The following is a 26,327-nucleotide window of genomic DNA, read 5'->3' as shown; positions in this document are numbered from 1 at the left end:
TTTCTGCCTCATCCATCATACATAGCTGCAAAATGCTCTGGTGGTGTTAGGAGATGCTCCTGTAAATCTGTGTATTTAAATTAGCATTGAAATTTCAGTAAGTAGATTTATCTTGTTTAGGAGATCTCTTCCTGTGTTCTCTCTGAGTATGTACTTCCCTTTTCTAAATAAAATGTCTCTTAATATTCTGGTTACTTTGGAATGATCATGTTGCTGCTCTGTTCTTAGAGAAGGAAGGCTGGAGATATGCCTCCCACTAGTGTCACAGCTGCTACCTGCTGTATCTTCTTGCATTAAAACAGTTTTGTTACTATGGACTTCAGGAGAATGAGATGTGTTTCTTTGGTTGGCTTTTTGGGGTGCAGCTTGGTTACTCTTTGCACTATGTCATGACAATACGTCTATTTGGGGTTTTTGTTATGTGTGGTAGATTTTTTGTTTGTTTTACCTCATTTATTTTTTGGTTATTACCTGTCAGCTTCATTTACTCTCTGGGGAAGCTATGGATGCAGAGGGAGGGTCACAGGGAGCAAACCCAACACTAACTACTCGTCAACAAAAGCACCAAACATCCATCTTCATCTTGCAGTTGCCTGGATTAAATTGCAGATCATCCTAAGGCAACAGGGAGCCTTCAGTAAGTGGGTATCAATTTGTTTACTTACCAGAACAAAACCACTTTGACTGTTCTTATATGTTCTCTCTGCAGATGTTCTTTTCTTAGCACATTGTAACAGGAATGGTGCTCAGTTGGAACTTTGTTCTTCTCCAGACCCTTGGCATTAAATTAGGAATTATTTTTGTCACTGAGTCTGAAGCATTTGTTATTGGTAGGATTTTCTGGTTGGATTTTCTCTGCTGCCTAAGTGATTTGTCCTATCTTCCTGAATCCCAGATCTCTTATGATTGCTCATTTACACCTTATTTTATTTTTGTTTATATGAAATGTGAAAAATGCTTGCAAATCACATATAGTGACTTCTTTGTGCATGTCATCTGTCTTAGTTTTAAAGTTTGTGGAGTACACAGAAGATTGTGCAGCAGGCATTGTTTACTTGCCTAGAATTTTAAGACTAAAACCTGTGTTCTTGCTGCAGCATCAAATAATATGGCAAACATCACCATTCCAGATCAGTTGTGGTCATGTGTTTCCAGCAGTCATTGCTTTCTGGCAATAGTGTTCGCTTGGTTCTGTCCTAAGGCAGGTGAAATGTATTTGATGTGTCCTAAAGTTCAGCCTCTCATGTGACTGGGGTTTACACTTTCAAGGTGTGAATGAGGGTGAGGAGGACAAAAACTGAAATGGAGCTGTTTGTTTGTCACTTCAGCCAGGTACCAGATACTTCAGATTCACTGGTAGTTTTGATGTGCTCAGGGCCTCTCTTCCCCTGCAGGAAACTGATAGTAAGAATTAACTTCAACGTGTTTATGATGCCCATATGCTTTTAAAGTTCATGCACGATCCCTTGGATGATGTTTGAAACTTGTATAGTGCAGGAGTATCAAAGCAGCCTCATGGATTTTTACCTCTCTTCCAGGACTCATAGTTGGGGTGATCCTGAGATATGGGACCCCCTCCACCAGTGGCCATGACAAACCATTCAGCTGCTCCCAGGAGGACAGGCCCTTCACCACCCTGCTGGTCAATGTCAGCGGCAAGTTCTTCGAGTACACGCTCAAAGGGGAAATTAGCCCTGGCAAGATCCACAACGTGGAGCAAAATGACATGTTGAGAAAGGTGAGGCTGTACCATTTCACATGCTTGGCTAAGTTCCTCCTTCATCTATGCTTCCCTCCCTCCTCCATCCTCTTTGCACCTCAGGCAGTGTCAAGTGTCAGTATTCCTGATAGTAACAGCACTTTAATGCTTAATTCAAAAGCACCTTCTGTATTATATCACTGCTGGAGAAACTGTGCTCTGTTACATGTATGTGGTGCTTTCCTAAAGGCCTTGGTTTGAAGACTTAATGTATGTTTCTAACATATGCAGAATTTACAGAGACCAGCTGAACTGAAAATAAAAGCCTTGTGCTGCCTTGTATAAATGGAAAGTAAGGAAAATTTTAATTTCTTAATGAGAAGTGATTGTTCCTTGTTGTTTTGGTCTTTTTTCCCTAGGGTTTTAAAATCTGTTTATTGTCAGGAAATAGTTACTGCTTCCACCCTATAAACCACCAAATGAGGTGGTCTGGTGTTAGAAATAAAATTCACCTATTAGCAGTTATTCAGATGTGTTATTTGCCTTTTTATTCAATGTCAGGAATTAATCAGCTTTTGTTTGTATCAAAGCTAGACTTTGAAGCATAGGACTGGGATCTAAAAGTACTTCTTTCTGCAGATTATGAAGAGAGTTTAGCTGTCTATGTGTATCTGTCTGCTGTGGGTATCTCAAGTTAGCTGAAATGACTCCTACCCTGGGAGGGCACAGTTGTAGTGTTTGTCTTCTAACCTGTGCTTAGGCAGTAGGTGAAGAGAGCCTAGTTAGTCCCATAATTGTGAAGGTCTTCTGATTGCATTTTAACTGTTGATTTTTATTTTTAGTGTAGTCTAGTCCTTCATGGATATCTGGCACTCCTACTGAAATACATGGAAGAGGTGTATGATCCAAATTGCTGAAACCAGTCTTGTATCTGACTTGATTGGCTTACAATAACTATTCAGTGGCTAAATATGCACAAAAAAAGTAAGCTAAAATAGCATTTCATCTGCAGCTATACCAATATCAGGTATCACAACAGGAGAAATCTTCTCCAGCATCATTTCTACTAGAAATTTTTAATCTAAATAGGGGACTGTGTTTGGGACTGCTGTCAGATCACAAGTAACCAATGTAATGTCTGTTTTTTCTAGATGCTATTTATGAACAGGAGTTGTAGCTTTTTGCTGCCATGTACAAATAGAGATGGACAATGTTTTAGAAGGTCAGCTTATCTATTTCATCAACCAAAAATAGTGGTTGTCAGCAAATTAATGAGGAAAAAGCCCTAACAATTTGTATATGTCTCTTTCTAATTGAAATTTTATATTTTATTTTTTAGGTAACATTTGACCCAGAAGTTTTCTTCAACATTCTATTGCCTCCTATTATTTTTCATGCTGGTTATAGCCTGAAGAAAGTAAGTGCAATAACTTCTGAGGAGAAGAGATCCTTTTTTTTAATGAGAGATTGCTGATTTGTTCAGGATTGTAGTCTCCTTTCAGGCATTTACTTACAGTAAGAAAAATCTAATTTCCTCTAGAGATGGTTAGGTCATATTGTTTTAAGAGAAAATACATATATTTTTGAGTATAAATGTATTAAGCCTTACTTAATTTTGCTGATTTGTTTTCCTTTGAACTTAGCCAGACATTCATGTCAGTTTCATTTAAAGTAAATGATGTTCTGTTATGAATTGGTTTGGTCCTTCTCAAATGCCCAAAATGCAGTAAATTATGCTGAGAGGCTGACCTAACCCTGAATCCCAGAGGAGATGTGCCAGACCCTTAATGGCAGAAGGGTTCAGATTCTGATCTTGCTTGAAGACACCATGAATTGGTGCTGGTTTCTGTCAATAAGCCTTCTGTCAGTAAGCTTCATGTAGGGTCTAATGCATGGCACAGATCTGGTTTATTCAATTTATTGAAGTTAGATTGAATTTACTTAGCAGTAATTGAAATGTTTCTCTGAAATAGACATGTGCTTCTGTGTATTGATACAAGTGAAGTAGTGTGCTACATGGTTCTGAATGGGCAATATAACTTTGCTAAAGTAAGTATACAAACCTCTTTTTCTTGTGCAGAGACACTTTTTCAGGAATTTGGGGTCCATTTTGGCTTATGCCTTTTTAGGAACAGCAGTGTCTTGTTTTATTATTGGGTAAGTGAACTCTGATATCAGTTTCTCTCTACACTAAAGCTTAAGCTGATAAAGCACACTCTCTGTCTTTGCCTGCATATATATATTTTATGTATGTATATACAGACACATTTAATTTAAGATAGCTGGTCACGTTGGTTTGCTTGCCTACAATCTCTTATCCTGCTCATATTACTCTGTCTTGTATATGGATATTCTGAATAACAGAAATCCTGAATTGTATTTGTGATCTTGACTTGTGTCTCTACGAATTTCACTAGAGAAGTAGTCTATTATTATAGATTGTTCTTACCTCAGAGCTTTTGGCTTATGTATTGTGTTGGGAGAAATAATACTGAAGGGAATTTTGAGCAGAGAAAACTTGGTGGGAAATGGAAGAAACATGTAGACTCTGTGGTAATTGTGTGAAGATTTCAGACTTTACTTATTGGTTTTATATTATGTCTTCTGGATCATATATTTCTTGATTTACTTCATAGGGATAAAAAGAAAGTTCACTTTGAGAGCTTTCTGCTACACTGAGCTGTAGCATGAACAAGCCTGTCTGAAATACTGTTGCTTGTGTTTTCCCTTGGTTTGCCTGAAATGCACCAGATTGACTTGGAATGTTTCATCTTCTTTCTCTTCAGGAATCTCATGTATGGGGTTGTGAAGCTAATGAAGTTGGTGGGTCAGCTGTCTGATAAATTCTATTATACAGACTGCCTCCTCTTTGGAGCGATAATATCTGCCACTGATCCAGGTACCTTGATGAACATTTTTCCAAAATAACCTTATTGTTAGGATTTTCAGCTGCATATTAACAGACTCTATTTTCAGTTACCTCATATTAGTATCTCTGAACCTCTTCTCTGAAATACATGCAAATTCTGAGCATTTTGAAAGCTGTTCTCTGCTGATTTGTGACTGAACTGGCATGACATCATGGTATATTTGGAGTAAAGCCTAGCCCTCCTGTTCAAATACTTAAATGTTTTTTGTTAAATGGCTTCTTGTTAAGTGTGTATCAAGTTTAGGATGGCAAATAGATGAAATTATTGCTTTTTCTGGATAGCAGGACTTCCTTCTTCAGCTACATTGCTTGGGACTGGGCAGTTTAAGAGCAGTACTTGAAGCTTTTAGCTTCTTTAGGTGGGGGATTTCCTGTTCCTCTTTCAAATAGACTTCATGTTTTAGAAGTTAAGGCAGAAGAATGCTTCTCTGGCCACGTAATTTCAGCTTTTGCCCAAATAATGTAGACATCCTTCAGAGTCAAGCAGGCTCACATTGAAGTCTCCACTTGTCAGATCAGTTTGTAGGGCTGGCAAAGGTCAGGGGCCAGGGTGGGGAGTGCTGAATATGCAGCTTGACATTTAAAGCAGTTTATTTGAGGTGATTAGTGTGAAAATGGGAAGTAGCTCCTGTGATTGAGGCTGAGCTCTGAACAGCTGGTGGCTGCATACAATTTATGCAAAAAATCACCAAGTGATTTTTGAAGTGTGTATATGGGAACATCTTCAAGATCATGGTCTTTCATCTCAGAATTTTCTTGAAAGAATGATTAAAAATATTTAGCACTCTTGTCCTTTTTAAGTTATGTGGAAATTCACACCTGTGGCATAATGGATACTTAGGGGAACACAGGATTATTTGTGCTGTTTTACAGTGGCTGAAATGATAAACTTGTGTCAATAATCCATACAGCTTTTAAAAGCAGGAAGAGCTGTGCAACATTTTGCTTACTGATTTATATGGAATATGTTCTAAAATAATATCAGGGCTTGCGTAGAAGGACTTTGTCTGCCCCATGCCCCTTGCTCATGGGGGCCTTGCTATGAATACTGTGCAGATAGGGGGACAAAAGAGCCACCCCTTAATGGAGCTGCCCCAAAACTGATGGAGGAATTGCTTACTTGTAGGAAAACATGACTATGGTTTCCCATTTTAGTTTTGATGCTGTTACTTCAGTTCCTGGGTTTTCTTGCTTAGCCAAACTGGAAAGTCTGTTCCACAGCTCATGCAGTTGTTGCAGTGTTGTTTTCCACTTTTCTGTCTGTAGTTACCGTGCTGGCAATATTTAATGAGCTGCATGCTGATGTGGATCTCTATGCCCTTCTGTTTGGAGAGAGCGTGTTGAATGATGCTGTTGCCATTGTATTATCCTCGTAAGTAACTATGGGATTTTCTACTCTGAAATGACTAAATTGCTTTTGGCATTTGTCTAAAATAAATGCTTTTTCTGAGAAACATTATTTTAAGCTTAAATGGATTGCCTTTAACTGGATTGATAACCATTGCAAACATTTTCCAAGGCCCCTAATGCATACACAGGCCAGAATGACACATATGCCTTGGGATATGTGCATGGGATTGTCTCCCTGTAGCTCAGGTAGTGCTGCTAGAGAAAAAAATCTTTCCTGATGCCACTTCTAACTTGCCATTGTGTTCTCTCTTTCTAGATCTATAGTTGCCTACCAGCCAACAGGTGAAAATACCCATGCTTTTGATGCTGCAGCATTTTTCAAGTCTGTTGGTGTTTTCCTGGGAATATTCAGTGGTTCTTTCATGATGGGAGCAGTGACAGGGGTTGTGACAGCTCTGATATCCTTTTTCATATTTGGTATTCCAGCTGAGATGGCACATGTGGATATTATCAGGGCTTTCCTGTTTCCCATTATAGCAGAATTGACTATAGCTTGTTTAATTCAAAGTGTGAAGACATGATGAGTATTCATTTGACTTCTTTTCTATAGAAAGACATTATAGGTACCCACAGAAACCAACCCTTTCCAATAAAACTGAGGCCATAGTAGAAGTTTTAGTGATGTTGCTGCAGCAAACCAAGGCATGTCCTAACAATGTCCAGTTTCTTTTTATGGAGTTATAAAATCTAGTGTTTATTATTAGCTTTGAAAAACATCTCCTATGATAATTGGTATTTGATTCTGTCTTCAGCAAAATCTCTCAGCTATTTCTGACCCCCACAGCATTCTTTGAGTCCTGCATTTAAACTTTTTGCCAGAAATCTGATGTCATACATCTTGGATAAGATTTTATCTCTGTGAGAGTTTAACTCAATAACATGATGTGCCTTGCATAATCTATTCCATTCTCTTGATGCTTGTTGCTGTTGTTTGTTTAGATCTCTGAGGTGCTTAGCAAGCAATTTGTGTGGGTCTTGTTTTAGGCTCAGGCAGTAGACCTTCAGCCTGACCTAGTCCAGGAGTCATGATGCTTCTTCAGGAACAAAATGAAGTCTCTGCTTTCTGACAGGCTAGTACAGCCATATCTGTACATATCCCAGGCTGCTCTGATGTGCCCAGGCTTCTGAACACTGACTTGAAAGGGGTAAAATGTGATGTTCTGCACAATGGTCATGAACCTGTGACTCTGAAGCTGTACTGTCTGAACTGTATCTTACATACACACTGTACAGATTTTCCTGACATGTCTGCATGATGGAAACCCTTTACGTATAATGGGGAAGAAGTGCTGTTGATGCTTTAATGCTCGGTCTCAGTTCCACTGATCTGCAATCTGTGTGACCAAGAACCACGATTCCTCCTCTGGCTTTTAGGCTACCAGCCATGCATAGCTCTCACTGCTGAAATGCAGTCGTTGTGGGTTTTGGCTGAAATGCCTTCAGATCCACTTTGTAAAATTATGCTTCTGAAGCAGCAGCCAGTCCTTGCTTTTTCTAATGATTGTGCTCAGGAAGGTGATGTGAGGCTGTATAGAACAAAGCCTCTGTGGTGGCATTTTGTGTGTGTGGTGGGGATATTTTTATTTTTGTTCTGTTTCAGTTTTGTGTTGTTCTTTTTCTTAGGTTGTTTAATTATACAACTATTTTCTTTTGGAAACATCCTTAATGTCATGTAATGATGTATAAGCAAAAAAAATTGCATTTTACTATTCATAGCTGATTAAAACCCATAAATTAAGTATTAATTTAATATTTCTATAGCGTGAAGTACCTATACCCGTACCTCTCTGAGTAAGGGAGTCATGCACTGTCCTTTGAGAATACATAGAATGCTCAGTTTCCAAATTATGCAGATGATATACAAGGACTTATTCTGGCTTTCAGCAAGCTGTCTCTGTTTTTTTTAAATAGTTATAGTACCACATTCTATATTTTTACTAAATTGCAGCATCTGACTGCTTGAAAAGATGTGGAATACAAGGCCATGTCTACCAAGTAAAGAAAATAATTAAGAAAAATAAAGAATAATTTAGTTTCAGCTAACATTTCAGTTTGATCAATTATATGAAATAATAAAATATTTTTCTTTTCTTGCCTTTCTCTCGCCTTGAGCTTCCTCCAAAAGGATGAGCACAGGTTTTCGTTTCAGATTTAATGAAATATTTTGGTGTGGTTACTGACAATAACAGCAAGTTAAACAGTTTGAGTCATAAAACTGCCAGAAAAGACTGGAAATAAGGAACTGGTTCTGACAAGGCCCCTTGCCTAACTTTGGGGGAGCAAGGTTTAACCTTTTCCTCTCCCATGGAGTGACTGTTGCTATCCAGTTTCCTTAGGCATCTATGAATGTCCCTTGAGCCAGGCACTGGGATTATCTGAGTACTCTGTGGGGAAATGGGTTCCAATTTTGGTTATGGTGGATGTTGCTGCTTCAGAAGCATGATCTAAGAAAATAGATCTGTTTGGGGGAAGTGGTGGGGAGGAATTCAGCTGAGCTCAGAAGTTTTAGATGTGGTTTCTGTGCAGAATTAACAGCTGTTTAAGAAGTATGCTGTGTTTTATATTTGGTGTAATGCCAACATGGAGGTTAATTTGTGTTTTTTAATGATGCTCTGGGCTTTGTTTTGAGAGCAAACTTCTGACAAAGCAAGGTCATGGCTGAAGGTGTAGCTGGAGTATATGTTTGCTCTACTCCAAGTTAGCAGAGAATGTCAGCAGGAAGTAGGTGTGAGTGGAGAGTTGGCTCTGATTGCCTTCATATGAGCTGTGCATAGCTGTTTGCACCTCAGATACAGCGTGCAGTTCAGTGTGTACCTGCTGCCAGAGTAGTGCTCAGGAAAAAAACCAACACAGAAAGGATTCTATAAATAGGTGAACAACCTATGTGTGAAGAGCTAAATTTAATACTACTAAAGTCTGTTCTGCTTCTTCAGTAACTGTATGAATTGCTAATTCGGGATGTGCTTTGATGTTCCTCAGGTTTTGCTCCCCTCTGCAAGATGAACTTGTTTTTTCTTTCCTTTGAAAGACTGAGCTGCTCTGAGTTGGCCTTTTCTCTAAAACACATCAGCACAAGGAGAGGAAATACATTTTGTAGGCAGCAATTGTTTTGCCCTAAAAGTACTGAAGTAGCCACGCTTGCTGGAAAAGACTTATTAACAAATCTGAGAAGAAAAATTCTTGTTGATCTTAGGGTTGCTGTAGTCAAGAACAGCTCTGTAAATTAAATGCTTTTGAATGCATTTTATGCTTTATTTGGAGGTGGGAGTGGGACTCATAATTGAGGTTGGCAGGGTGAACTAAACATCATTCCCCCACCAATCCCCTGAAAAGCCAAGGCACACACACTCTAAAAGGAACAGCAGGTCTATGTCCCTTCCTTGCTAGCACTTCAAGGGGAACCATGGAATAAGATAATATTACTTCTAAGACGTGGAGCCACACTTTATGCTATGGATGTGCAACAAAAATAACCAAAACTGATTGTTGCAAGTTGAGTCTGAAGTTTGCCTTGATGTGTTGGAATTTGCATTTTTCAGCATCAAAAGTGTTTTGTTTTCCAGCAAGCATGGGCTGTTAGTACATAAAAGTGTTTTTCAGAAGTACTGGGAACAGAGAAGCCAAAGGATTTCCTTTTGATCCCTTAACAAGTGACTTAACGTGACAAAGTTTACCAAGTTGCACTGCTTCCCCCTGCTGGAAACGGCTCTCTTCTTCTTGATGTCCTGGAGCACTTTCTTGCTTGCAGAAGCATGTGGATTTACTGGTGAGTTGCTTGGATTTAAGCACAGAAGTCCATCTCAGCAGCTATTTTTCCACTTTCTCACTAAAGCTTTTCAATGAGAAATATGTTTGTGCCTAAATTTCTGTTGTTGGGGTTTTTTTGCCTTCTGTTCAATGTTGAAGCTGCAGCTCACTGTGTAAAAAAGGCAATGATTTGGTTCAGGCACCATCTCCCTAACCTGGTATCTCACTCACTTGAATCATAAGAGTCAAGAGAAGAAGAGTCATAAATCTCAAGGTTAAGAATGATGTATGAATTAAATGGAGCTGGTGAAGGGAAAGTGTGGTGAGCTGGCAGTAAACAGGCTGATTTTTACATGTGGTTCTGTTCACAGGTGTGGTGGCTGTCCTATTCTGTGGAATTACCCAGGCACATTATACATACAATAACTTGTCAGTTGAATCAAGAAGTCGCACTAAGCAGGCAAGGATGTCTTTTACCTTTTTTACAGTGCATTGCTGTAGTAGTCCAAGTACTTTTGTTTTTACAGCATCTTTTTTACTTGCCCTTTAACATGTGATGGTTTTCCCTCTAGCTCTTTGAGGTGTTGCACTTCCTGGCGGAGAACTTCATATTTTCTTATATGGGCTTGGCACTGTTTACTTTCCAGAAGCACATATTCAGCCCAGTTTTCATTATTGGAGCTTTTGTATCCTTTTTCACATTGTGTGAGGTTTCTCTATTTTCTTATGGGCCCAAAAACTTGTGATGTCTGTTGGCTTTATCAAACAGAGAATGGTGGCTGCCCTAAGTTTTCCTAATGTCTTGCAGGTGCAATAATTTGGAGAAAAATCTTTGGTTACACCTTACATCAAAGCCCTAAGCCTCTGTGCCACATAGTTGTTGGCTCTGTACCTGAATGTTAGAAGCCATATAATTCACTAGATAAAGAAATGAATATGCTTTTCTGCATTCTTTGGCTATTCACAGCCAACATTGCTTATGTTGTTCTTGTATTTGAACTTTGGAGACCTAGAAAAGGACCAATTCTTCTCTCTACTTCCAGTGGCCCCTTGAGAAGGTAAGCGGCAAACTTCAAATACATAAAAAGGAATGTGGGTGAATAGATCATCTTTGAGCAACTTCCCAGAGGTCAGCATCTCAGGTGATGGGAGGAGAAAGAAACTCAACTGGGGTGCAGACCATTACATGAAGGGTACACAATTAAAGGTCATTGTCTCTGGTTCACTTGGTACCTGACTCTCAAACTCCCCAGAACTGAACACTTTGTAGTAGTCACACTCATGTAAGCTCTGCATCCTGCCCCTGTTGAAATGGATTGTGTAACTCTCTCCTCACTATATTCCTGGATGCTTGAAAATTCAGCTGAATTATAAGTGTGCATGAGGAAATGGGAACCAGTCTTCCAGTCTTCATTTCCCTCTGCCTGCTGTAGGAGTAGGGCTGTTGGCAATGGAGGTAAAACCCTGTAAAAGGACATATAAGGGTGGCCATGTATGAGATGTACTTATTTTCTATTCTTTCTACTGTTTTCTGTACTACTTCTCAGGATTTACCACATTTGTTTTTATTTTCCTTTGGCCACTTACATTTTTCTGGAACAGTGATAAATTTTCTCCTGTGTTGCCTCACGTGCACTTTTCTGACCTAAGAAATGCTCCAGAGCCTGGCAGACATTGGATAAAGATAAGAACAAAATAGTCACACCTGGTATACTAAACAATGCAATTTTTCATGCTTAGTGTAGCCTTCCATCTTCTCTCAAGTTGTGCTGTCTGCCCTGGGTTTGTTTTCAGTAGATGTTTCTCTACCTACTTGCCTTTTAATGCATTTTCCACATCTTTTTCTACCACTACACTTAACCTCTGTTACCTCTTGAGTGCTTTTCTACCTTTGTGAGGAGGGCAACAAGTACTAGCACCCATGTTTTACTCAACACCTGTGGTCCCCATTGAGTTAACAACTTGCAGGGATGAAATGTAGAGACATCACAGAGTTCTTGAAAGGCTGGACTGTAAAGACAGAGCTAGAGCCTCAGCATCCTTGGCAAAATCTTAGCTATTATTCCTACATTAATTGTCTTGATGGCTTCTGATTTCTGCAGTCCTCAAAAGGACTGGTATAAAAGTTGCTTGGAATAGTTATGTGAGGGTTATTGTACAAAGTAATAACCAAAATCTGATTTTCCTAGATATATTCCCTGCTGACAGTATTGCTTTACTTTAGTTATGGCAACAACCCAGTGGTGTCTAGAGCTCTTATATTCTCTTTATTTCTTTTCCATGGGAGATGTATTATTCTTCTAATGTTCCCATCCCAGCAGCAAATGATCAGTGTTTCTTTGGCTTCTGGCCGTGTTGGCACTTTACAGGATTTCAGCCCATTAATCTAGTTTTTCCCAAAATGTTCCTTATACAGTGGAGAGTGTTTTCAGCTTTCTGCTTCTTCCCTGGATGTTTTGCACCACAGTGGGGATGCTTACCACCTACTGTCATGAATTTCTGCAATACTCTTTCATTATTCTTTTTCAGCTTCATTCTAGTGCTGACAAATGGCTTTTGGATTTATATTCTTAGTAACTCTGTACTGGTGTTTGCTAGCCATTAGGATATTTTGCCTCTGCAGGAGTCATAATGGGGTGGCCACTTGCTGGTCTTGAGTTGGTTTCCCCTCTGTATACAGGGCTGCATTTCTGTTGTTCCAAAACTCAAAATTGCATGGTGCTGGTGATCATTGTTTAAAGTGTGAATATTCAAAGTAAAGTCTTCATTTGTACAATTGGTCATTTTAATACATTTTAATAGGTATAATTTCACTGCTCATCTAAAAACTTAGTTATATTAGTAAAAATGTGCGTTTTGTGCAATCACTTGTGAATGCACGAGTTGAGTAAAATTGGGGAAAGACTGCTTTAGATACACAGCTATAGGAAGAACACTTGATACCATGATCTCACTAAATCTCTCACTAAAACAAAAGCTTCATGTTAAAGCCAGGTAGCAAAAACTGCATACCTCAGGAAAAAGAAATCCTTAACCCTCAGCTGCAAACAGGTTGCAATCTTTTTGGGCAGAGCTGCACATATCTACCCTCTCTCCTTCTTGTTGAATTTGGGCAGAAGGCATAAGATCAGCTGGAGTTTTCAGCACATGATGATGTTTTCAGGTAAGAGCAAAAATTCTGGGCAATGCGAAAAGTCTTAATTTTAACTCATAAGCAATTGACTCTGCTACCTTCTCTTTTTGTGATCCACATTCATGCATCCTGAAGGGAAGGCTTACTGATTGATTGTTGCAGCATGCCATCCTGTGTCTTTCAGCCTTTACAGAAAGTGTGCCATGCCTGGGGTGGATGAAATGCTACCTGCTCACAGCAGGAAGGCAGCACCTGCTGTTGGGAAATAGAGCATTTTCATTTGAAGTGCTTGTGAAGGACATGGGAGAATTGGGATGTATCTCTTCCAAAAGGTTATTTCTAGCTGAGAGGATGTTCACTTTGTGCAGAAACAGATACCTGCTGAGAAATTGAGGTGTATTTATGGGTACCCTTTCTCATTTAATTGGACAAAGGTATTTGACTTAAATTGCCTTATAATTTCTGTCACACAGATAACTGTTCAAGTTTGTAATTTAAGGCAAATTATGCATTGTGTGTCTAAACATGTGCATCCTCAAGAAGTTCCAGGGAATCCTGGAAAAGAGGATGGAGCCAGGCTATTTTCAGTGATGCCCCGTGCCAGGCCCAGAGGTAATAATGGGCACAAACAGGAACATATGAGGTTTTCTTTTTAAACATCAGGAAAACTTTTTGGCTATGTCCAAGTAAAAGAGGATATAAAGAGGATGGAGCCAGGCTATTTTCAGTGATGCCCTGTGCCAGGACCAGAGGTAATAATGGGCATAAACAGGAACATATGAAGTTTTCTTTTTGAACATCAGGAAAACTTTTTTACTATGTCCAAGCATTGTACAAATCATCCAGAGAGGTTGTGGCATCTCCATCCCTGGAGATATTCAAAAGCCATGTGGACGTGGTCCTGTGCAACTTACTGCAGGTAGAGCAGGGGTTGTTCAAACAGGGGAATTGGACCAGATGAACTCCAGGGGTTACTTACAACCTTAACCATCCTGTAATTCCTCTGCATAAGAAGTCTGCAGGTGGTCCAATGCCATGGCTTGTTCTTGCTAGTGAAGTTTCATAACTGGGAGGAGAGGAGGAAAGATATAATTTGCCTGTGACCGTGTAATTAATTAGACTATTTTTATAGCTGATAAAAATGTCAGGTCAAGAACTCACATTTCAATTATGGATTCAACTGGAAAAGTCTGAACTTTTATCTGATTCAGGGAGCTGCTTAACTTACTTAATGGTTTGTTGTTCACAACTTGTTTGTTTCTGTCTTCCTTTCCTGTTAGTTTCTGGAAGCATTTACACCTTTTCACAGCACTTGTGGATTCTATAAGTTACAGGAAACCAGGAGAATTACAACATTCTCTTGTAAATTATCCCAGGGCATAATTTATCAGGGAATCTAAGGAAATTAAAAGTTTCTGTAGCCCAGTGCTTTCTGCCTGACACTTTGTGGGAGGGAGTAAGGAAAGGTGCTGTGCTATCCACAGTGATGCCTGCACTTCTAAGGCTGCACTGTTTCATTCTTTCTGATAGGTCTCAGGGGAGCCATGGCATTTGCCCTGGCTATACGAGATACTGCCACCTACTCCCACCAAATGATGTTCTCAACAACTCTGCTCATCGTGTTTTTCACTGTGTGGATTGTTGGTGGAGGCACAACCCCCATGTTGTCCTGGCTGAACATCAGGTTGGTATGCAGCTCTATGCTGGAGAAACTTCACTTTTCAATAGGCAGCTGTACTAATTTGGCATAGCTCTACAGAACTTGTTTGATGCTTGCTAGAAGAATTTAGAATGTGGTATTTATACGTATATATATAAATATATATATATATGTATGTAGGTAGGTATTTAGGACATGATGCTTTATAGAGGACAGTGCTAGTGCAGTCTGGTGAAGAAAATGTTCTGATGCTGCTGGGATTCAGCCTGAAGGTGTTCTGGTGCTCTGCAAGAAGGTATCTAGGTCTATGTCAGTCCAGCAGGATATGGAATAGTGTTGCCTGATAAAGCAGCTCTATATTGAAAAGAACGAATTAATCTAATCTCATATAAACTTCATATTATACTAAGACTGCTCCCTTTCTTTTGGCTCTTCATAATGGGCCTGTTAAGATTTTTAAGTTCAGTAGATTCTTTATTGGGTGGTGCTAAGGTGAATGTACTTTAAACAAAACCTGATGTTATCTAAGCAACTGGGATAAATGGGATCCTGCTGGTCGTTGGGGTGTGTTTCCTCCTGTTTCGAGGAGATCTGTGAAAATGGTAAGTTGCATGATTATAGATGTCTGACTATAAATCCTGGCTAATACTTAGTACTTTTGACTGCATGTCCTTTCATATTTGAGACTATTTATCAAGAGATGTGCTAGAGAATCACAAATCAATCATTATTAAAGACATATATAATATAATTTTGGAAGTTTTGGTAGTTTGGGAGACAAAGATAAATAGAGGGGAATTACAACAATACAAGCTGTACAAGCCCTGAGTGCAACCAACCATTACCTCTGCCACAGGGCTCCTTCAGTCATCAGCAGTAGGACAGGACTGAAATCCTGCATGTGGCCCAGCCCTTGGCCAGCTGCAAAAATGTTCTGAGGTAGCAGCTTTTTTTCCTCCCACCCTCCTCCATCAAAACCAAGAAGCATCCTAGATTATGCACTTCTTCTTTTGGCTAATCTAGCTCAGTAGTGAGACTCCATAAGCCTGCCTGATGAGCTGGTCCTGCAGGCAGAGAGGACTAACCCCATATCCATTCCAGGCTTATCCCCTGAGGTGGCTAGACTTGCAAAAGTCATTAGTGTGACCAACAAGGCAGAACAGCTGTAAAGGCTATGCTACCATTCCTAGCTGTAAAGGCTATGGTACCATTCTCCCTAGAGAAGTAAGTACCAAAAGGTAGCTGACTGAAGCATAGTTTTGAGTGTTTAGCTGTAGGTTTAGGGGGAAGTTTACCCATCCTTGAGAGTAAGCAGCAGTAATTTTAGCTGTCACTTTTTTGGCGTGGCTGACAGAAAATAAAGGCTTAACTTTCCGGTCAAAGGAAGGATTTTCTTTAATAAGGAAGCTCTACATAGGAAGCATTTTACAGCTGGCTCGGTAGGCACTGGCCTGCCAGAGGAGCAGTCTGCATCTTCTGAGACCACAAGAAATCGTATTTGTGCCAGGAGGTGGCGGCCGTGTGCAGCTGACCGAGAGTTAGAAACTCTGTGCTCAGTGGTCTGAACACTTTCTGCTGGAGAAATAAAAAAAGAAGTAGTTCTGATTTCACAGATTTTTTTAAAAAAGAGGGACAAATTATTTTCCAGCTGAATTTTTCAATTATGCCAGTTATCTCTTTTCTATCCCCTTCTACTCAGTGGAAGGGGTAAACAGGAGAAGATGAAGCTGTCCCAGCACTGTCCCAGTGCCTCACTCAGCAGCAGGGCATAGTGCTGATGCAGTCCCGAGGCTGAGCAGTGGGAAACTTGTCCCTAGGATGCTTGCTGAGCCTTGGAACTTGCACAATAAATTCGATTGCCAGAGGCTGGAAATCAGTGGTGGGCACATGCAGGATTATTTAGCAGAAAAGAGGTTATAAGATAAAAGGTGGTTTGTTTCCTAGATGAAGTGAAGGGATGTAGAAATTAATGCCATGTGTATATTGGACTTAAATGTCAGGATTTGTGGGGACTCCTAAGAGTCCAGTTCTGATGTGAAGGTCATACCCATTGTATCAGGAAGGAAGGAAGGCAAGCTAGTCAGCCATTACCAAGTCCTCATGAAGTTGTTGGCCTTTCTCCAGTGTGGAGGTCAATAGAAGGCCCATGTCTGGGCAAGTCAGGGGAGCCAAGACAGACATGAAAACCAAAGGGGATTATTTCAGGTGGTGGCTTCATGATTTAAGTAGAACTGTACCAGGGCACTGATTCCAGCCAGGAGTGTCAGCCTGGCCTGATACTCTGAGCTCATGGGGAAGCAGATGTGGGCATGCAAGGGGAAATGCCAGGCCTGCACAGGGATCCAGAATTGCCTTGCTGTGCCTTAGAGGAAGAGGCACTGGCCTTCTGGCCACACCGTTAGCTGTGTAGTGTTTGGGATGGGTGCTTGGTTCTTTACTTACTGTTGGTCCCTTCCCTCCCATGATACCAAATATTAAAAGTAGGTAAAGGATAGAGAAGTGAACATGAAAATTAAGCTTTGGTATAGTAAAAAGCAGTATAAGGAGGAAAATAGGCAAAAAATACCCTCTGCCTCCTCTTGCTGTTCTGAAAATTTCAGGTATTTGATGAGCAGCATTCTTAGTAGTAGATTTTTTTTCAGATGGGGTAGGTTACCAGGGACCACTGACCAGGCCTTCATATACAGCTAAGCAAAGGACCTTTGGTTTGTAGCAGAGGCTTAACTTCAGTTTACTGCTTAGCTGGTTGGAAATGTGAGGTCACAACTTCAAAATCTGAGTAGAGAAATAACAGGATCTTGAGATGCTTTTGATTCTGCCACTTGATGCTGAGGAAATTTAAAACCAACACCAGAAACTGGAGTTAAAGCCATGATATCATGAGTTAGAGTTCTTTGGCTGACTATCAGTGAGACACATCCAACATTTGAGTGGTAAACAGTTACATTTTCTTAGTAGTAGATTTTTTTTTTCCTTAGAAACTAAAGCATGACCTGGACATTAAAAATATAGTCTCATCCTTTAAGACCTAAACAAAGAAACAATTTCCTGGCTGAAGCTTTAACAGTTTCAGCAAACTTGAAAGCTGTGTAAATCAAAACCACTGGCAAAATTCCTCTTTTCAAAAAAATAGCTGACTTCTTGTTTCATTTATCTGTCACAGGAAAAAAAAGGGAACTCCTAGCACTTGTATTGCAAAACAATGTGTTTTCCACTTTTGATCAGAGGTTAGTGACCTGGTTCTTTTCATGTTCAATGAAGCAACACATAGATTAGTGCCTTCCTCTTCTTCATAACCTGCTGCAAATGCAGAAGTTATTGCTTATTTTAATGAAGTAATTTCAGTTATACTTAGAAGCCTTTTTATAAACCTCAAAGCATCGTACCTCACGCCTTAATTTAGATTTATTTTTACCATAAAAGCTAAAGCCTTATGTCTGACTTTGCTTATACAATCTTTAATGAACTTTCTATTTAGTGATTTTTTTTTTTTTTTTTTTTTTGTAAAAGAGGAAACTTAAAAAGAAATATGGAAACATTAACTCTCATGCAGCTGCTATGTGAACTACCTAACTAACTGGGATGGTGGTAAAAGTGTTGGCTTGGTGTTTATTCTCCATTCCCTTACCAGGTGGTGCAGTGATAAAATGTGTATTACACACCACACCCTGGTGTGCTGGGGTGGCAGGAGGAGGGTGCTGCTGCTGCTGGGACCCAGCCTCATGCTGTGCTCCAGGCTGGGCTGGGGGATGTCTGATAGGAGGTTCCATCCTCCTGTTTTGCAGCCTGTTTCCATTACTGTATTACTTGGATCCTTCACTGCCCTCAGCTACTCTCTGCTGCCCTTGAAGGCAGATGCACAGTCACAGGGGCTGTCCTCTGCCCTCTGTTGTGAGCTTTTTCCTTGCCCATCCCTTTCTGTACTGTTTCTTCCAGTTGTCTTTCCCTAGTTTTTCTGTTCTTCCTCCTTTCCCAATCTCTAGTTTTTCATCATCAGTCTTGATTCCCCCTAATAGTGGGGCAGTGCAGCTTCCAAGCCTCCAGCTTCATCCCTCTAGGCTTTTCCCTTAGTAGGAAAGAGATCACCTATTCCTCTGGAAGTTTGGAACTGAGCACGGGAGATGTTTCCTTTTCTCTCTTCTCATTCTCTGAAACACAGCAATTCACACTGCAGAGAAAAAGTGTGGGGAAGACACTCTGGGAATTGGGTGAGACACATCTAGAGCACATAGATGACATGAGTTGAACTGCCAAGCTCTGGCAAGCCTTGGCCAGACAATGACTGCAGTCATTGTCTTGGTTAGGTGAAGTAAACAAATACCCTAAGGCATCCTAAAACAACTCAACACAACTTTTCCTAATTCCAGAGGTTTTTAGGAATTGGGTTTTAATTTTTTTTAAAACATGGTGGTGGGAGTTCTCTTCTTCCTCAGCCATCTTCTGAGAAACTGTTGAACTCTTCAAAAATAGCTAAAATTTTCCAAAAATGCTGTACTCATTACAGACATCTGGGAAAACTTTAGTATACTGGCTTGGCAAACATACAGGAAAGAGAAAGAAGTCATAGAAGGGAAGTTATCAGGCAGTTTTTAATTTTAGTTTTTGCTGTACATGCAGAACCATCTCTGTGATGGCCTTGGGGAGCAGAGTACTCTGACCTGGAGTGTGTGTTGGGCTGGGAAAAGAGCTATTGAACCTGGAATCAAAATCAAAGCTATCTCAAGTCTGGTATTTGCCTCAGTATTCAAGGATTAGAATAGTACATGCTTTTTGTATCACAAGCTCTGGCCTTAAAAATTTGGTTAGTCAAGATGTCAGGCTGCAACCAGGGTGTGTACACCTGCTTTTTCTAAAGTGAGGTCTCTGTGGATTTCTGATCATCTGGGCTTTTATTTCACAGAAGCAATATATAGTTCATGACACATGCCCTCGTGGAAAAATATGGGGAGGAAAAAACCCCACAGGCTGCTAAGGAATGTATGTGAAAAATACTGGAAACCAAACTTGCTTTCATTTGTGCCTAAAATAACCCCCAGAAACAGAACTGAAAATGGCAAAGCAATGAGTAAAACCAGACTCTGCTATGACTGGAGATTAAATCAAAAACTGATAGTCAATTTTTAGTTAAAGCAGTGGAGTGATTTAGGGCTTGTTACCAGTTGATTTGGAGTGCTCTGGAACCAGGCAGTATTGCTGACCCATCTCACACATGTACAGCTTCCCATGATTACTTCCTGTGATGTCTCTTTCTCTTTCAGACCATGTGCAGGTCTGAGGTGGTAGGAATTGTCTTAGATTGGCTCTGTCTGTGTGCAGCACCAAAGAGAGCTACTGAATCTGTTTTTCTGGGGAATGTAGTCTGTCATTAATACAGTTGCCAGCTGGGATCTGAATGTATGAAGAATATTACTGGATATACATCAATCATAAATTGATGTTGTTGCTAATTTTGGTTTTTGGTCATTTTGTCATTGCTCTGCCATTGTTTTTCATGTATGTTTTGTCTATTTTGATTTGGTATGGATTATTTTTTGTTGGTTTGCTTTGTTTTGCTGAAGAGCTCTGTAGAGCCCCCATCTCATGAGCATTTTGTTACTCACATTGCATTCTTGTACTGTACCAGAGTTGGTGACCATGTTCCATCGGTGGAAGAGATGAGTGAAAGCCACTGGCTGTATTTCAGGTGACACTGTGCTTTCCTTGATACCACATTAACCTGGTGCTTGGCTTTTTTCATCTTTGTAACACTGAGTGTGTGCTCTTTTTCTATACTGTGGCATGCTGCTGCTGCTTCTTTTCTGAGAGTACTAAAGATGTTCCTCAACTCTGAGTTCTATTCACCTATTCTGAGCTGTGAGAGTGTGGGTCACACATCATGTCAAAAATGAAACTATAAAACACATTCTTGCACTCTGTGTATGGACATTTAATAAAGCAAAACTTGAATATCTGACCTTAGAAGACTTGAGAGCTGAAAAAGATTATAAGATCAAATAATGGATTTGATATTATAATCTTTAATAACAAAGGTATTCTTAAGCATTGCTTGAGGTTATTTTGTGTAACTCTTCAGGTTGGAAGGTACTTCATGGGTGATTTAGCCCAGCCTTTTTGGGGATATATTTTTCAAAACAGAGAGATATGAACCAGAGAAGACTAGGATTCTGGTATGGTGTTTTTAGAACAGATAAATAGTTAGAGAGAGAATTTAAAATAAGATAAATCTCTAACTGACATCTATAGGCAATGTGTGTGTGTGTGTGTGTGTGTGTGTGCCCATAAAAACATACAAAATATTTATGTAAAGAAAGTCCTTTGGGATGGAGCAATGAAAGGTTTTCATGTACCTTGTCTCACTTGAAGGTTTCCAGCAAACCACTAGGTTTGCCAGAGATGCAGTGTGTTAGTTTGTACAGACAATCTGAGAACTATAATCTATTACAGTCATTCTTGGCTGTAGTGACTACACATGATAAATCTAATAATGCCTGCTATTTCAGTAGCTTGTCATTCATGTGTTGTAGGGCCTTGGAAAAGTTTCTGAAGTATCAGAAGAAATCATTCCCCCCATTTAAAAATGATGCAGCAGAGAAGTTGATGTAGTTCTACATGCCTTTTTACCATTCATTTCCATCCACTTAGCTCAGTTTTGTGAGTGAACCACTTTCTCCCACACTGTTTAAATTACTGAATTATACATAAGCTTAATGTTTTGAGAGATCAAATCTGAGTAGCTCCTCTCCTACATGTGGTGCTGGAGTTGTAGCTGTAGGATAAAGACCAAGAAGTCCAGGAGTCAGTTAAGGGCAGAAATGCTGTGTTTTGGTGTTGGGCATTAGGAGCTCAAGACTAGTCCCTTTACTGTTACAGAGATCTTAAAGCACAAAAAGCCTCTTTTGCCTTAAAAAGAAGTTTTCATTAGGGAGGAGTGAAGAAATACACTTAAATTGGAATAATTTTACTATAGCATACTCTTGTCTACAGATTCTAATGGCCTTCCCAAGGCTGAAATAAAGGTGTCTGAATTTTACTTACTAGTAATTATCTGTACTGAAGGAATAAGGTGTCTATCACATACCAAAGTTATTCCAGTCAGGGAAATAAATGGAGTTTTCACTGATTTTGAAACATATATGCATTGTTACAGCTGAAAGACTGTTCATATTCTTCATCTGAAATCTTCTTTTTAAGAGTTACTTATCTGTACAGCCTTGGGAATCCCACACGCCTTGAGCAAGGCTGCCCTCCCTGTGTCTCCGACCTCTGGGAAGGGATCTGTGTAAATCCATCCAGGAAAAGTTTAATTTATCAAGCAGGTTAAATAAATGAGAGCTGATATTGACCTTTGCAGCACATGTAATTGACAGGAAGCTTTTAAAATATATTAAGCATATGAAATTGATTTTTTTTCTTCAGCATAAGAAGAAAATCAATGTTGAAGACATACATGTATCAGCCTAACTTGTACTTTTAATTATTGAAGTAGTTAAGCAAAGATGAAGTAACTAAGTGTTTTCTGTGCTTCTTTTCACTGTAAAGGAGGTTAGGACAGACTTGACTGGTTTTTGGTATTGTTTTGTTTCAGGTGATAAAAATGACACTTCCTTAGAATTCTAGTGGCTGGGTCTGCAAAAAAAAAAGTGATGCTTGTCATGAGATAAGAGTATTTAGCCTTGAAACTTAAAAAGGCAGGCTTGCTACAAAAAGTTAAGCTTCCTATACAGTTGATGCTAGAATAGAGGATAAAAGCATATTGTTTGAAAGATACAAAAAGTAATTGTGAGAATTCAAAATGAAAATGTATTTGGTGTTAATCACTGAACTGAGGAACAGACTTTGAGAGTGATTTTTTTAATGTGATTTATGGAAAATAATTATTTATAAATATTCAAAATATAAATTCATTTGCAGAATAACTTAGAAAAAAAGTTAAATGGACAAGCCTGTGTGGATTTCAACATTGAAAGGAGCATTTGTGGTATGATTTGATTTTTTTTCCCCTAAAATTTGAACCATTTTAATATAGAAAAGGTTTTTTTGCCTCTTCAGCACAAGAGTGAACCCAAATTTCTGGTCTGTGATATACTATGGCTTTTCACTGAACGGTGTTTTTTTCCTGTTTTGGTCTTCCATTAAGCCCCATTCCCCTGCCTAAGGGCAGTTAAAATTCTCAAAACAAATGCACAACCTTGTAAGTCAAGTAAAAGCTGAGACACTGAATTGTTTGGTTTTCTTATGTACTGTGAAGTGAATAGGTAGCCCAGGGAGTAAAAACTATTTGGGGAATGCGAGCTATGTTCATCTTTTGGAGCAAAATTCTTGAACTCCCCATTCACAGTGTCAGCTTTGCAGTCAACCTGAGCCTGGTTGCTTTGCACAGCACATTGAACCTTCCCCCATGTGCAGTTTGGAAAGCCACAAGTATTTTTCTTTTATTTTCATGTGTACTTATGAAGGAATGCATACTCTTGTGTATATACATACATTACTGTACTGAGTTGGTTTCCTGATGTTGTTTGTCAGCTTTCTGCATTAGAACCCAGTTTCCCTGCCAAAGCCTGTTCTTATGCAGTGATAGCCAAGGCAGTAACACCTCAGCCCTTGTGAGCTCTCTGAGCTCTTGTGTGTGGTGTTTTCTTTTAGCATGTGTTACAATCCAGTACTCAATCTGTCTATCCAGTGTTCTCCTAAACTGAAGTTTTCAGTTCTGGTTTTCAGAGGCTGGTCAGTGTCAAGGAATTGGCAGGCTAAATGTGCCTAAAGTTTGAGATGACTCTATATATGGAAAAAGGAAGTAATGAGGAAAGAACAAGATGCTTAGAAAAAAAGAAAGAAATCCAAGCAAAGGACTGTGTCAGCGCTAGTTTTATATGAGGCTGCTGCAGAGCAGCCTTCTGGATTTTCTCTGAACTACATTAATTCATTCATGTGATGCCTTGAGATGGCTGTGAGTCCTCAAGGATGACTTAAAACTTTTCTTCTTCTATAGCTCTATCAAAGATGCTGCCCTGGAAGCTATTTGAAAGTGTTCTCTTTTTATTTGATCTAAGCATGATGTCCCTGGGACCAACCAATGATATGGTCTGACCAGCAAGGTTCCCTTGGCTTCTGGTGATTCTTAGGGCTGCTGCATAAACAGCATGGCTATAAAATGATTAGCTGACAAAAAGTCTAAGTAACAAGGACATTGCACCAAACCAGCTCAGCCCCTTATAAGAGAGTAGAAGTGACAATGTTAACAAAATCTTATTGTCTGAAATGGCTGTCACATGTGTTTCCCCACACTTACTATGTGACATGGTGGGACTGAAACACAACACATTTGAGACTGAGAATCTTATCTGACTTTTGAGGTTGGAGGTTTGTGTTCTACAAGAAATTACAGAGATCAGGGCATGAATAGGATATAAAATAGACAAGTACAGTCTACCCCCAAATCAGACCAGAAAAACCTGAGCATAATTACAATGATTAAATGCCAATCTTGGATAGGAGCCCTATATTGCAAGGAAGGTTGAGTAATAAGATGCTTTCTAATTATTCAAAAGTGAGTAGACAGTTTCTTCTTAACATATTATTCTGTCAACGCCCTCATTACACAAATCCTTCCTCACTCAGATGGACTATGGGCCATGTGTTAGTCCACTGTGGCTGTGTTGTGTTAGGTGAATGAAACTTGCAGCAAATTAATGTTGTGACCCTTTTTAATTAATTTTTTTTTGCTTCCCATATTGCTTTAAAACCTGGAGTGTGTGTGTCTTTTTAAAATTGTGTATTTCAGCCATTCACAGATTTATCTGGCAGTTATTTGCTGGGTAAATATTTAGGCTGGGCTTTATCCTTAGTTTCTGTTTCCTTCCTGCTGCATATGAGAGATACTCTCCACTGAAGAGGATGCTATCCACTTTTTAAGGCAAAAATAGTATTTTCCATTGCTCTAAAAAATTGGCAGCAAAGGTAAGCAGTAGAGGTTGATGGTGACATAGAGTTACAGTAGTTTCTTGAGTGAAAACGTATCTTGTTTATAGCTGTGTAACTGCAGGGGAGTAATGAACAGCTCTTCCTCAGTCTATTCTTATAACCTCTCTGATTCAGCTTTGCTGGGTGCCTAAAGTGCTTTTAAAATGCATTCTGCCAAACTTACAGCATTGCCAACCCTCAGTAACACCACTTGCTTTGTTTTCCTAATGTTTCTGTAGGGTTGGGGTTGACCCAGATCAGGATCCTCCACCTACTAATGACAGCTTTCAAGTCTTACAAGGAGTAAGTAATTACATAACTTCTCTGTTAGGCTGATCTTATTTTATAACTAAGATAATAGAAAACTGCAGAAGTTGTATGCATGGATAAAACCTTTCTGTCCTAGCTGGCAAGTCAGTAGGGGATTTTGCTTTGTAATATTCAAGTAATGCCCACTGAAAAACATTCAGTGATTTTGGGTGTAACGCTGTCATGGTCACATTTTTGTGTGTATGTGAGGCATCACAAACCTTCCCAAATCTACTAATACACTGTATAACAATGCACTTTCCTCTTCCCCCACCTACCCAACATGCTTGCTTTTAGCATGCTACTGCACAAATAGTTCTTCTCAGTTCAGAGGTAATACTCTTGGCTCCTCTTCCTTAACTGATACCGAATTTTAGCCCTTGGGCTTGGTTAGAATCCAAGATGAGGTTTGCTAACCTCATCTCAACTCCTGTATACCAAACCACATGCCAGCTGGATCCTGCCTGGACTACCTATCACCTGGGTGAAGCAGAAGGAGCACAGGCAAATTGCCATTTGTATTCAGCAAACTGTGGCTGTGAATCTTTAGGGAAGCTTTCCATGCATAAGTAACAACCCAAGAGTTGACTTTTTTTTCCCCTCTGAAATATGCTATTGGCATAGATCATTGGAAGAATGTTGTTCATAGCAGAATTTTCAGTTTTGCTCATTTATAAACTAGAGTTGATTCACAGGAGGAACGAAAGGTCTGGAAAAAAACAAAACAACTCAAAAATTCCTCAGGCTTAACTGGGAGCTTCACCTGTCCAGATCTTAGTTTCCACTCTTCCAGAGCTCTGCTTGACACTGATAGATCAGCAGCACAGCTGGTTGCTTATGTAGGAACCTACTTGAGCAAGGCAACTTTGGATCTAGAGGATGCTTAGGGAACAAGTGTTGTATGATGATGCTGGTGTTCAGGCTTGTCAGAGATAGATGAATGTATTTGGGATTAGCTTTTTTCATAGTGGTTTCTCCTGCCTTGGGTTTTGTTTGGGTTTTTTGGGGTTTTTTTAGGGGGTTTTCTGTTTGTTTAGTTGGTTGGTTTTTTGGTGGGTTTTGTTGTTGGGATTTGGGGGTTTTTTTTGGCAGGTTTTTTTTGGTGTTTTTTTTGTTTGTTTTGTTTTTTTTTTTTTCTTGTTGGTTGGTTGTAGGGTTTTTGGTGGTTGTTTTGGTTTTTTTTCCCCCAATCCTTTCATTTCTTTTCCTGGTACATGTTGTACAGGGAAGAGATACTTGCTCAGGAAGCACCTCTTTCATTTCAGACACTGCACTTGGCATCTCTATGTTCTTTGTAAAAGCCTGTGTCCAGCACACAAAATAGATGCTGAAATAGTGGAGCTGGCTACGAGTAAGGGTGAACTTTGTTTTGTAACTATCTGGAATAACCAGAAGTCCAGGCCTCAAAAGAGCTTTTACAGTGAAGGCCACAATTATCGCATATAGCCAAGGTTAGGAAGTGGTATCATGGAAAGATGGC

The 26,327-nt window shown here is 39.6% G+C and overlaps 1 protein-coding gene across 2 annotated transcripts in view; it reads left to right on the top strand.

Annotated features, from left to right (window-relative positions):
* Positions 1-26,327, top strand: part of SLC9A7 (solute carrier family 9 member A7) — a 69,024-nt gene that overhangs the window by 30,750 nt on the left and 11,947 nt on the right. The window contains exons 2-14 of one of the 2 annotated variants that reach the window (XM_036385609.2): positions 1,539-1,738; positions 3,039-3,116; positions 3,780-3,856; positions 4,486-4,598; positions 5,895-6,000; positions 6,295-6,436; positions 9,699-9,804; positions 10,157-10,245; positions 10,358-10,471; positions 12,837-12,948; positions 14,449-14,602; positions 20,202-20,261; positions 24,778-24,841. In XM_036385609.2, coding sequence (XP_036241502.1) covers positions 1,539-1,738; positions 3,039-3,116; positions 3,780-3,856; positions 4,486-4,598; positions 5,895-6,000; positions 6,295-6,436; positions 9,699-9,804; positions 10,157-10,245; positions 10,358-10,471; positions 12,837-12,948; positions 14,449-14,602; positions 20,202-20,261; positions 24,778-24,841 — 1,415 coding nt within the window. The remainder of the gene's footprint in view (positions 1-1,538; positions 1,739-3,038; positions 3,117-3,779; positions 3,857-4,485; positions 4,599-5,894; positions 6,001-6,294; positions 6,437-9,698; positions 9,805-10,156; positions 10,246-10,357; positions 10,472-12,836; positions 12,949-14,448; positions 14,603-20,201; positions 20,262-24,777; positions 24,842-26,327) is intronic. The other variant, XM_036385616.2, reaches the window with a different exon arrangement.

This window comes from Molothrus ater, chromosome 2 (genome assembly GCF_012460135.2).
Source record: "Molothrus ater isolate BHLD 08-10-18 breed brown headed cowbird chromosome 2, BPBGC_Mater_1.1, whole genome shotgun sequence".
Lineage (NCBI taxonomy): Eukaryota > Metazoa > Chordata > Aves > Passeriformes > Icteridae > Molothrus > Molothrus ater.
This window is presented reverse-complemented; position numbering and strand designations above follow the sequence as displayed.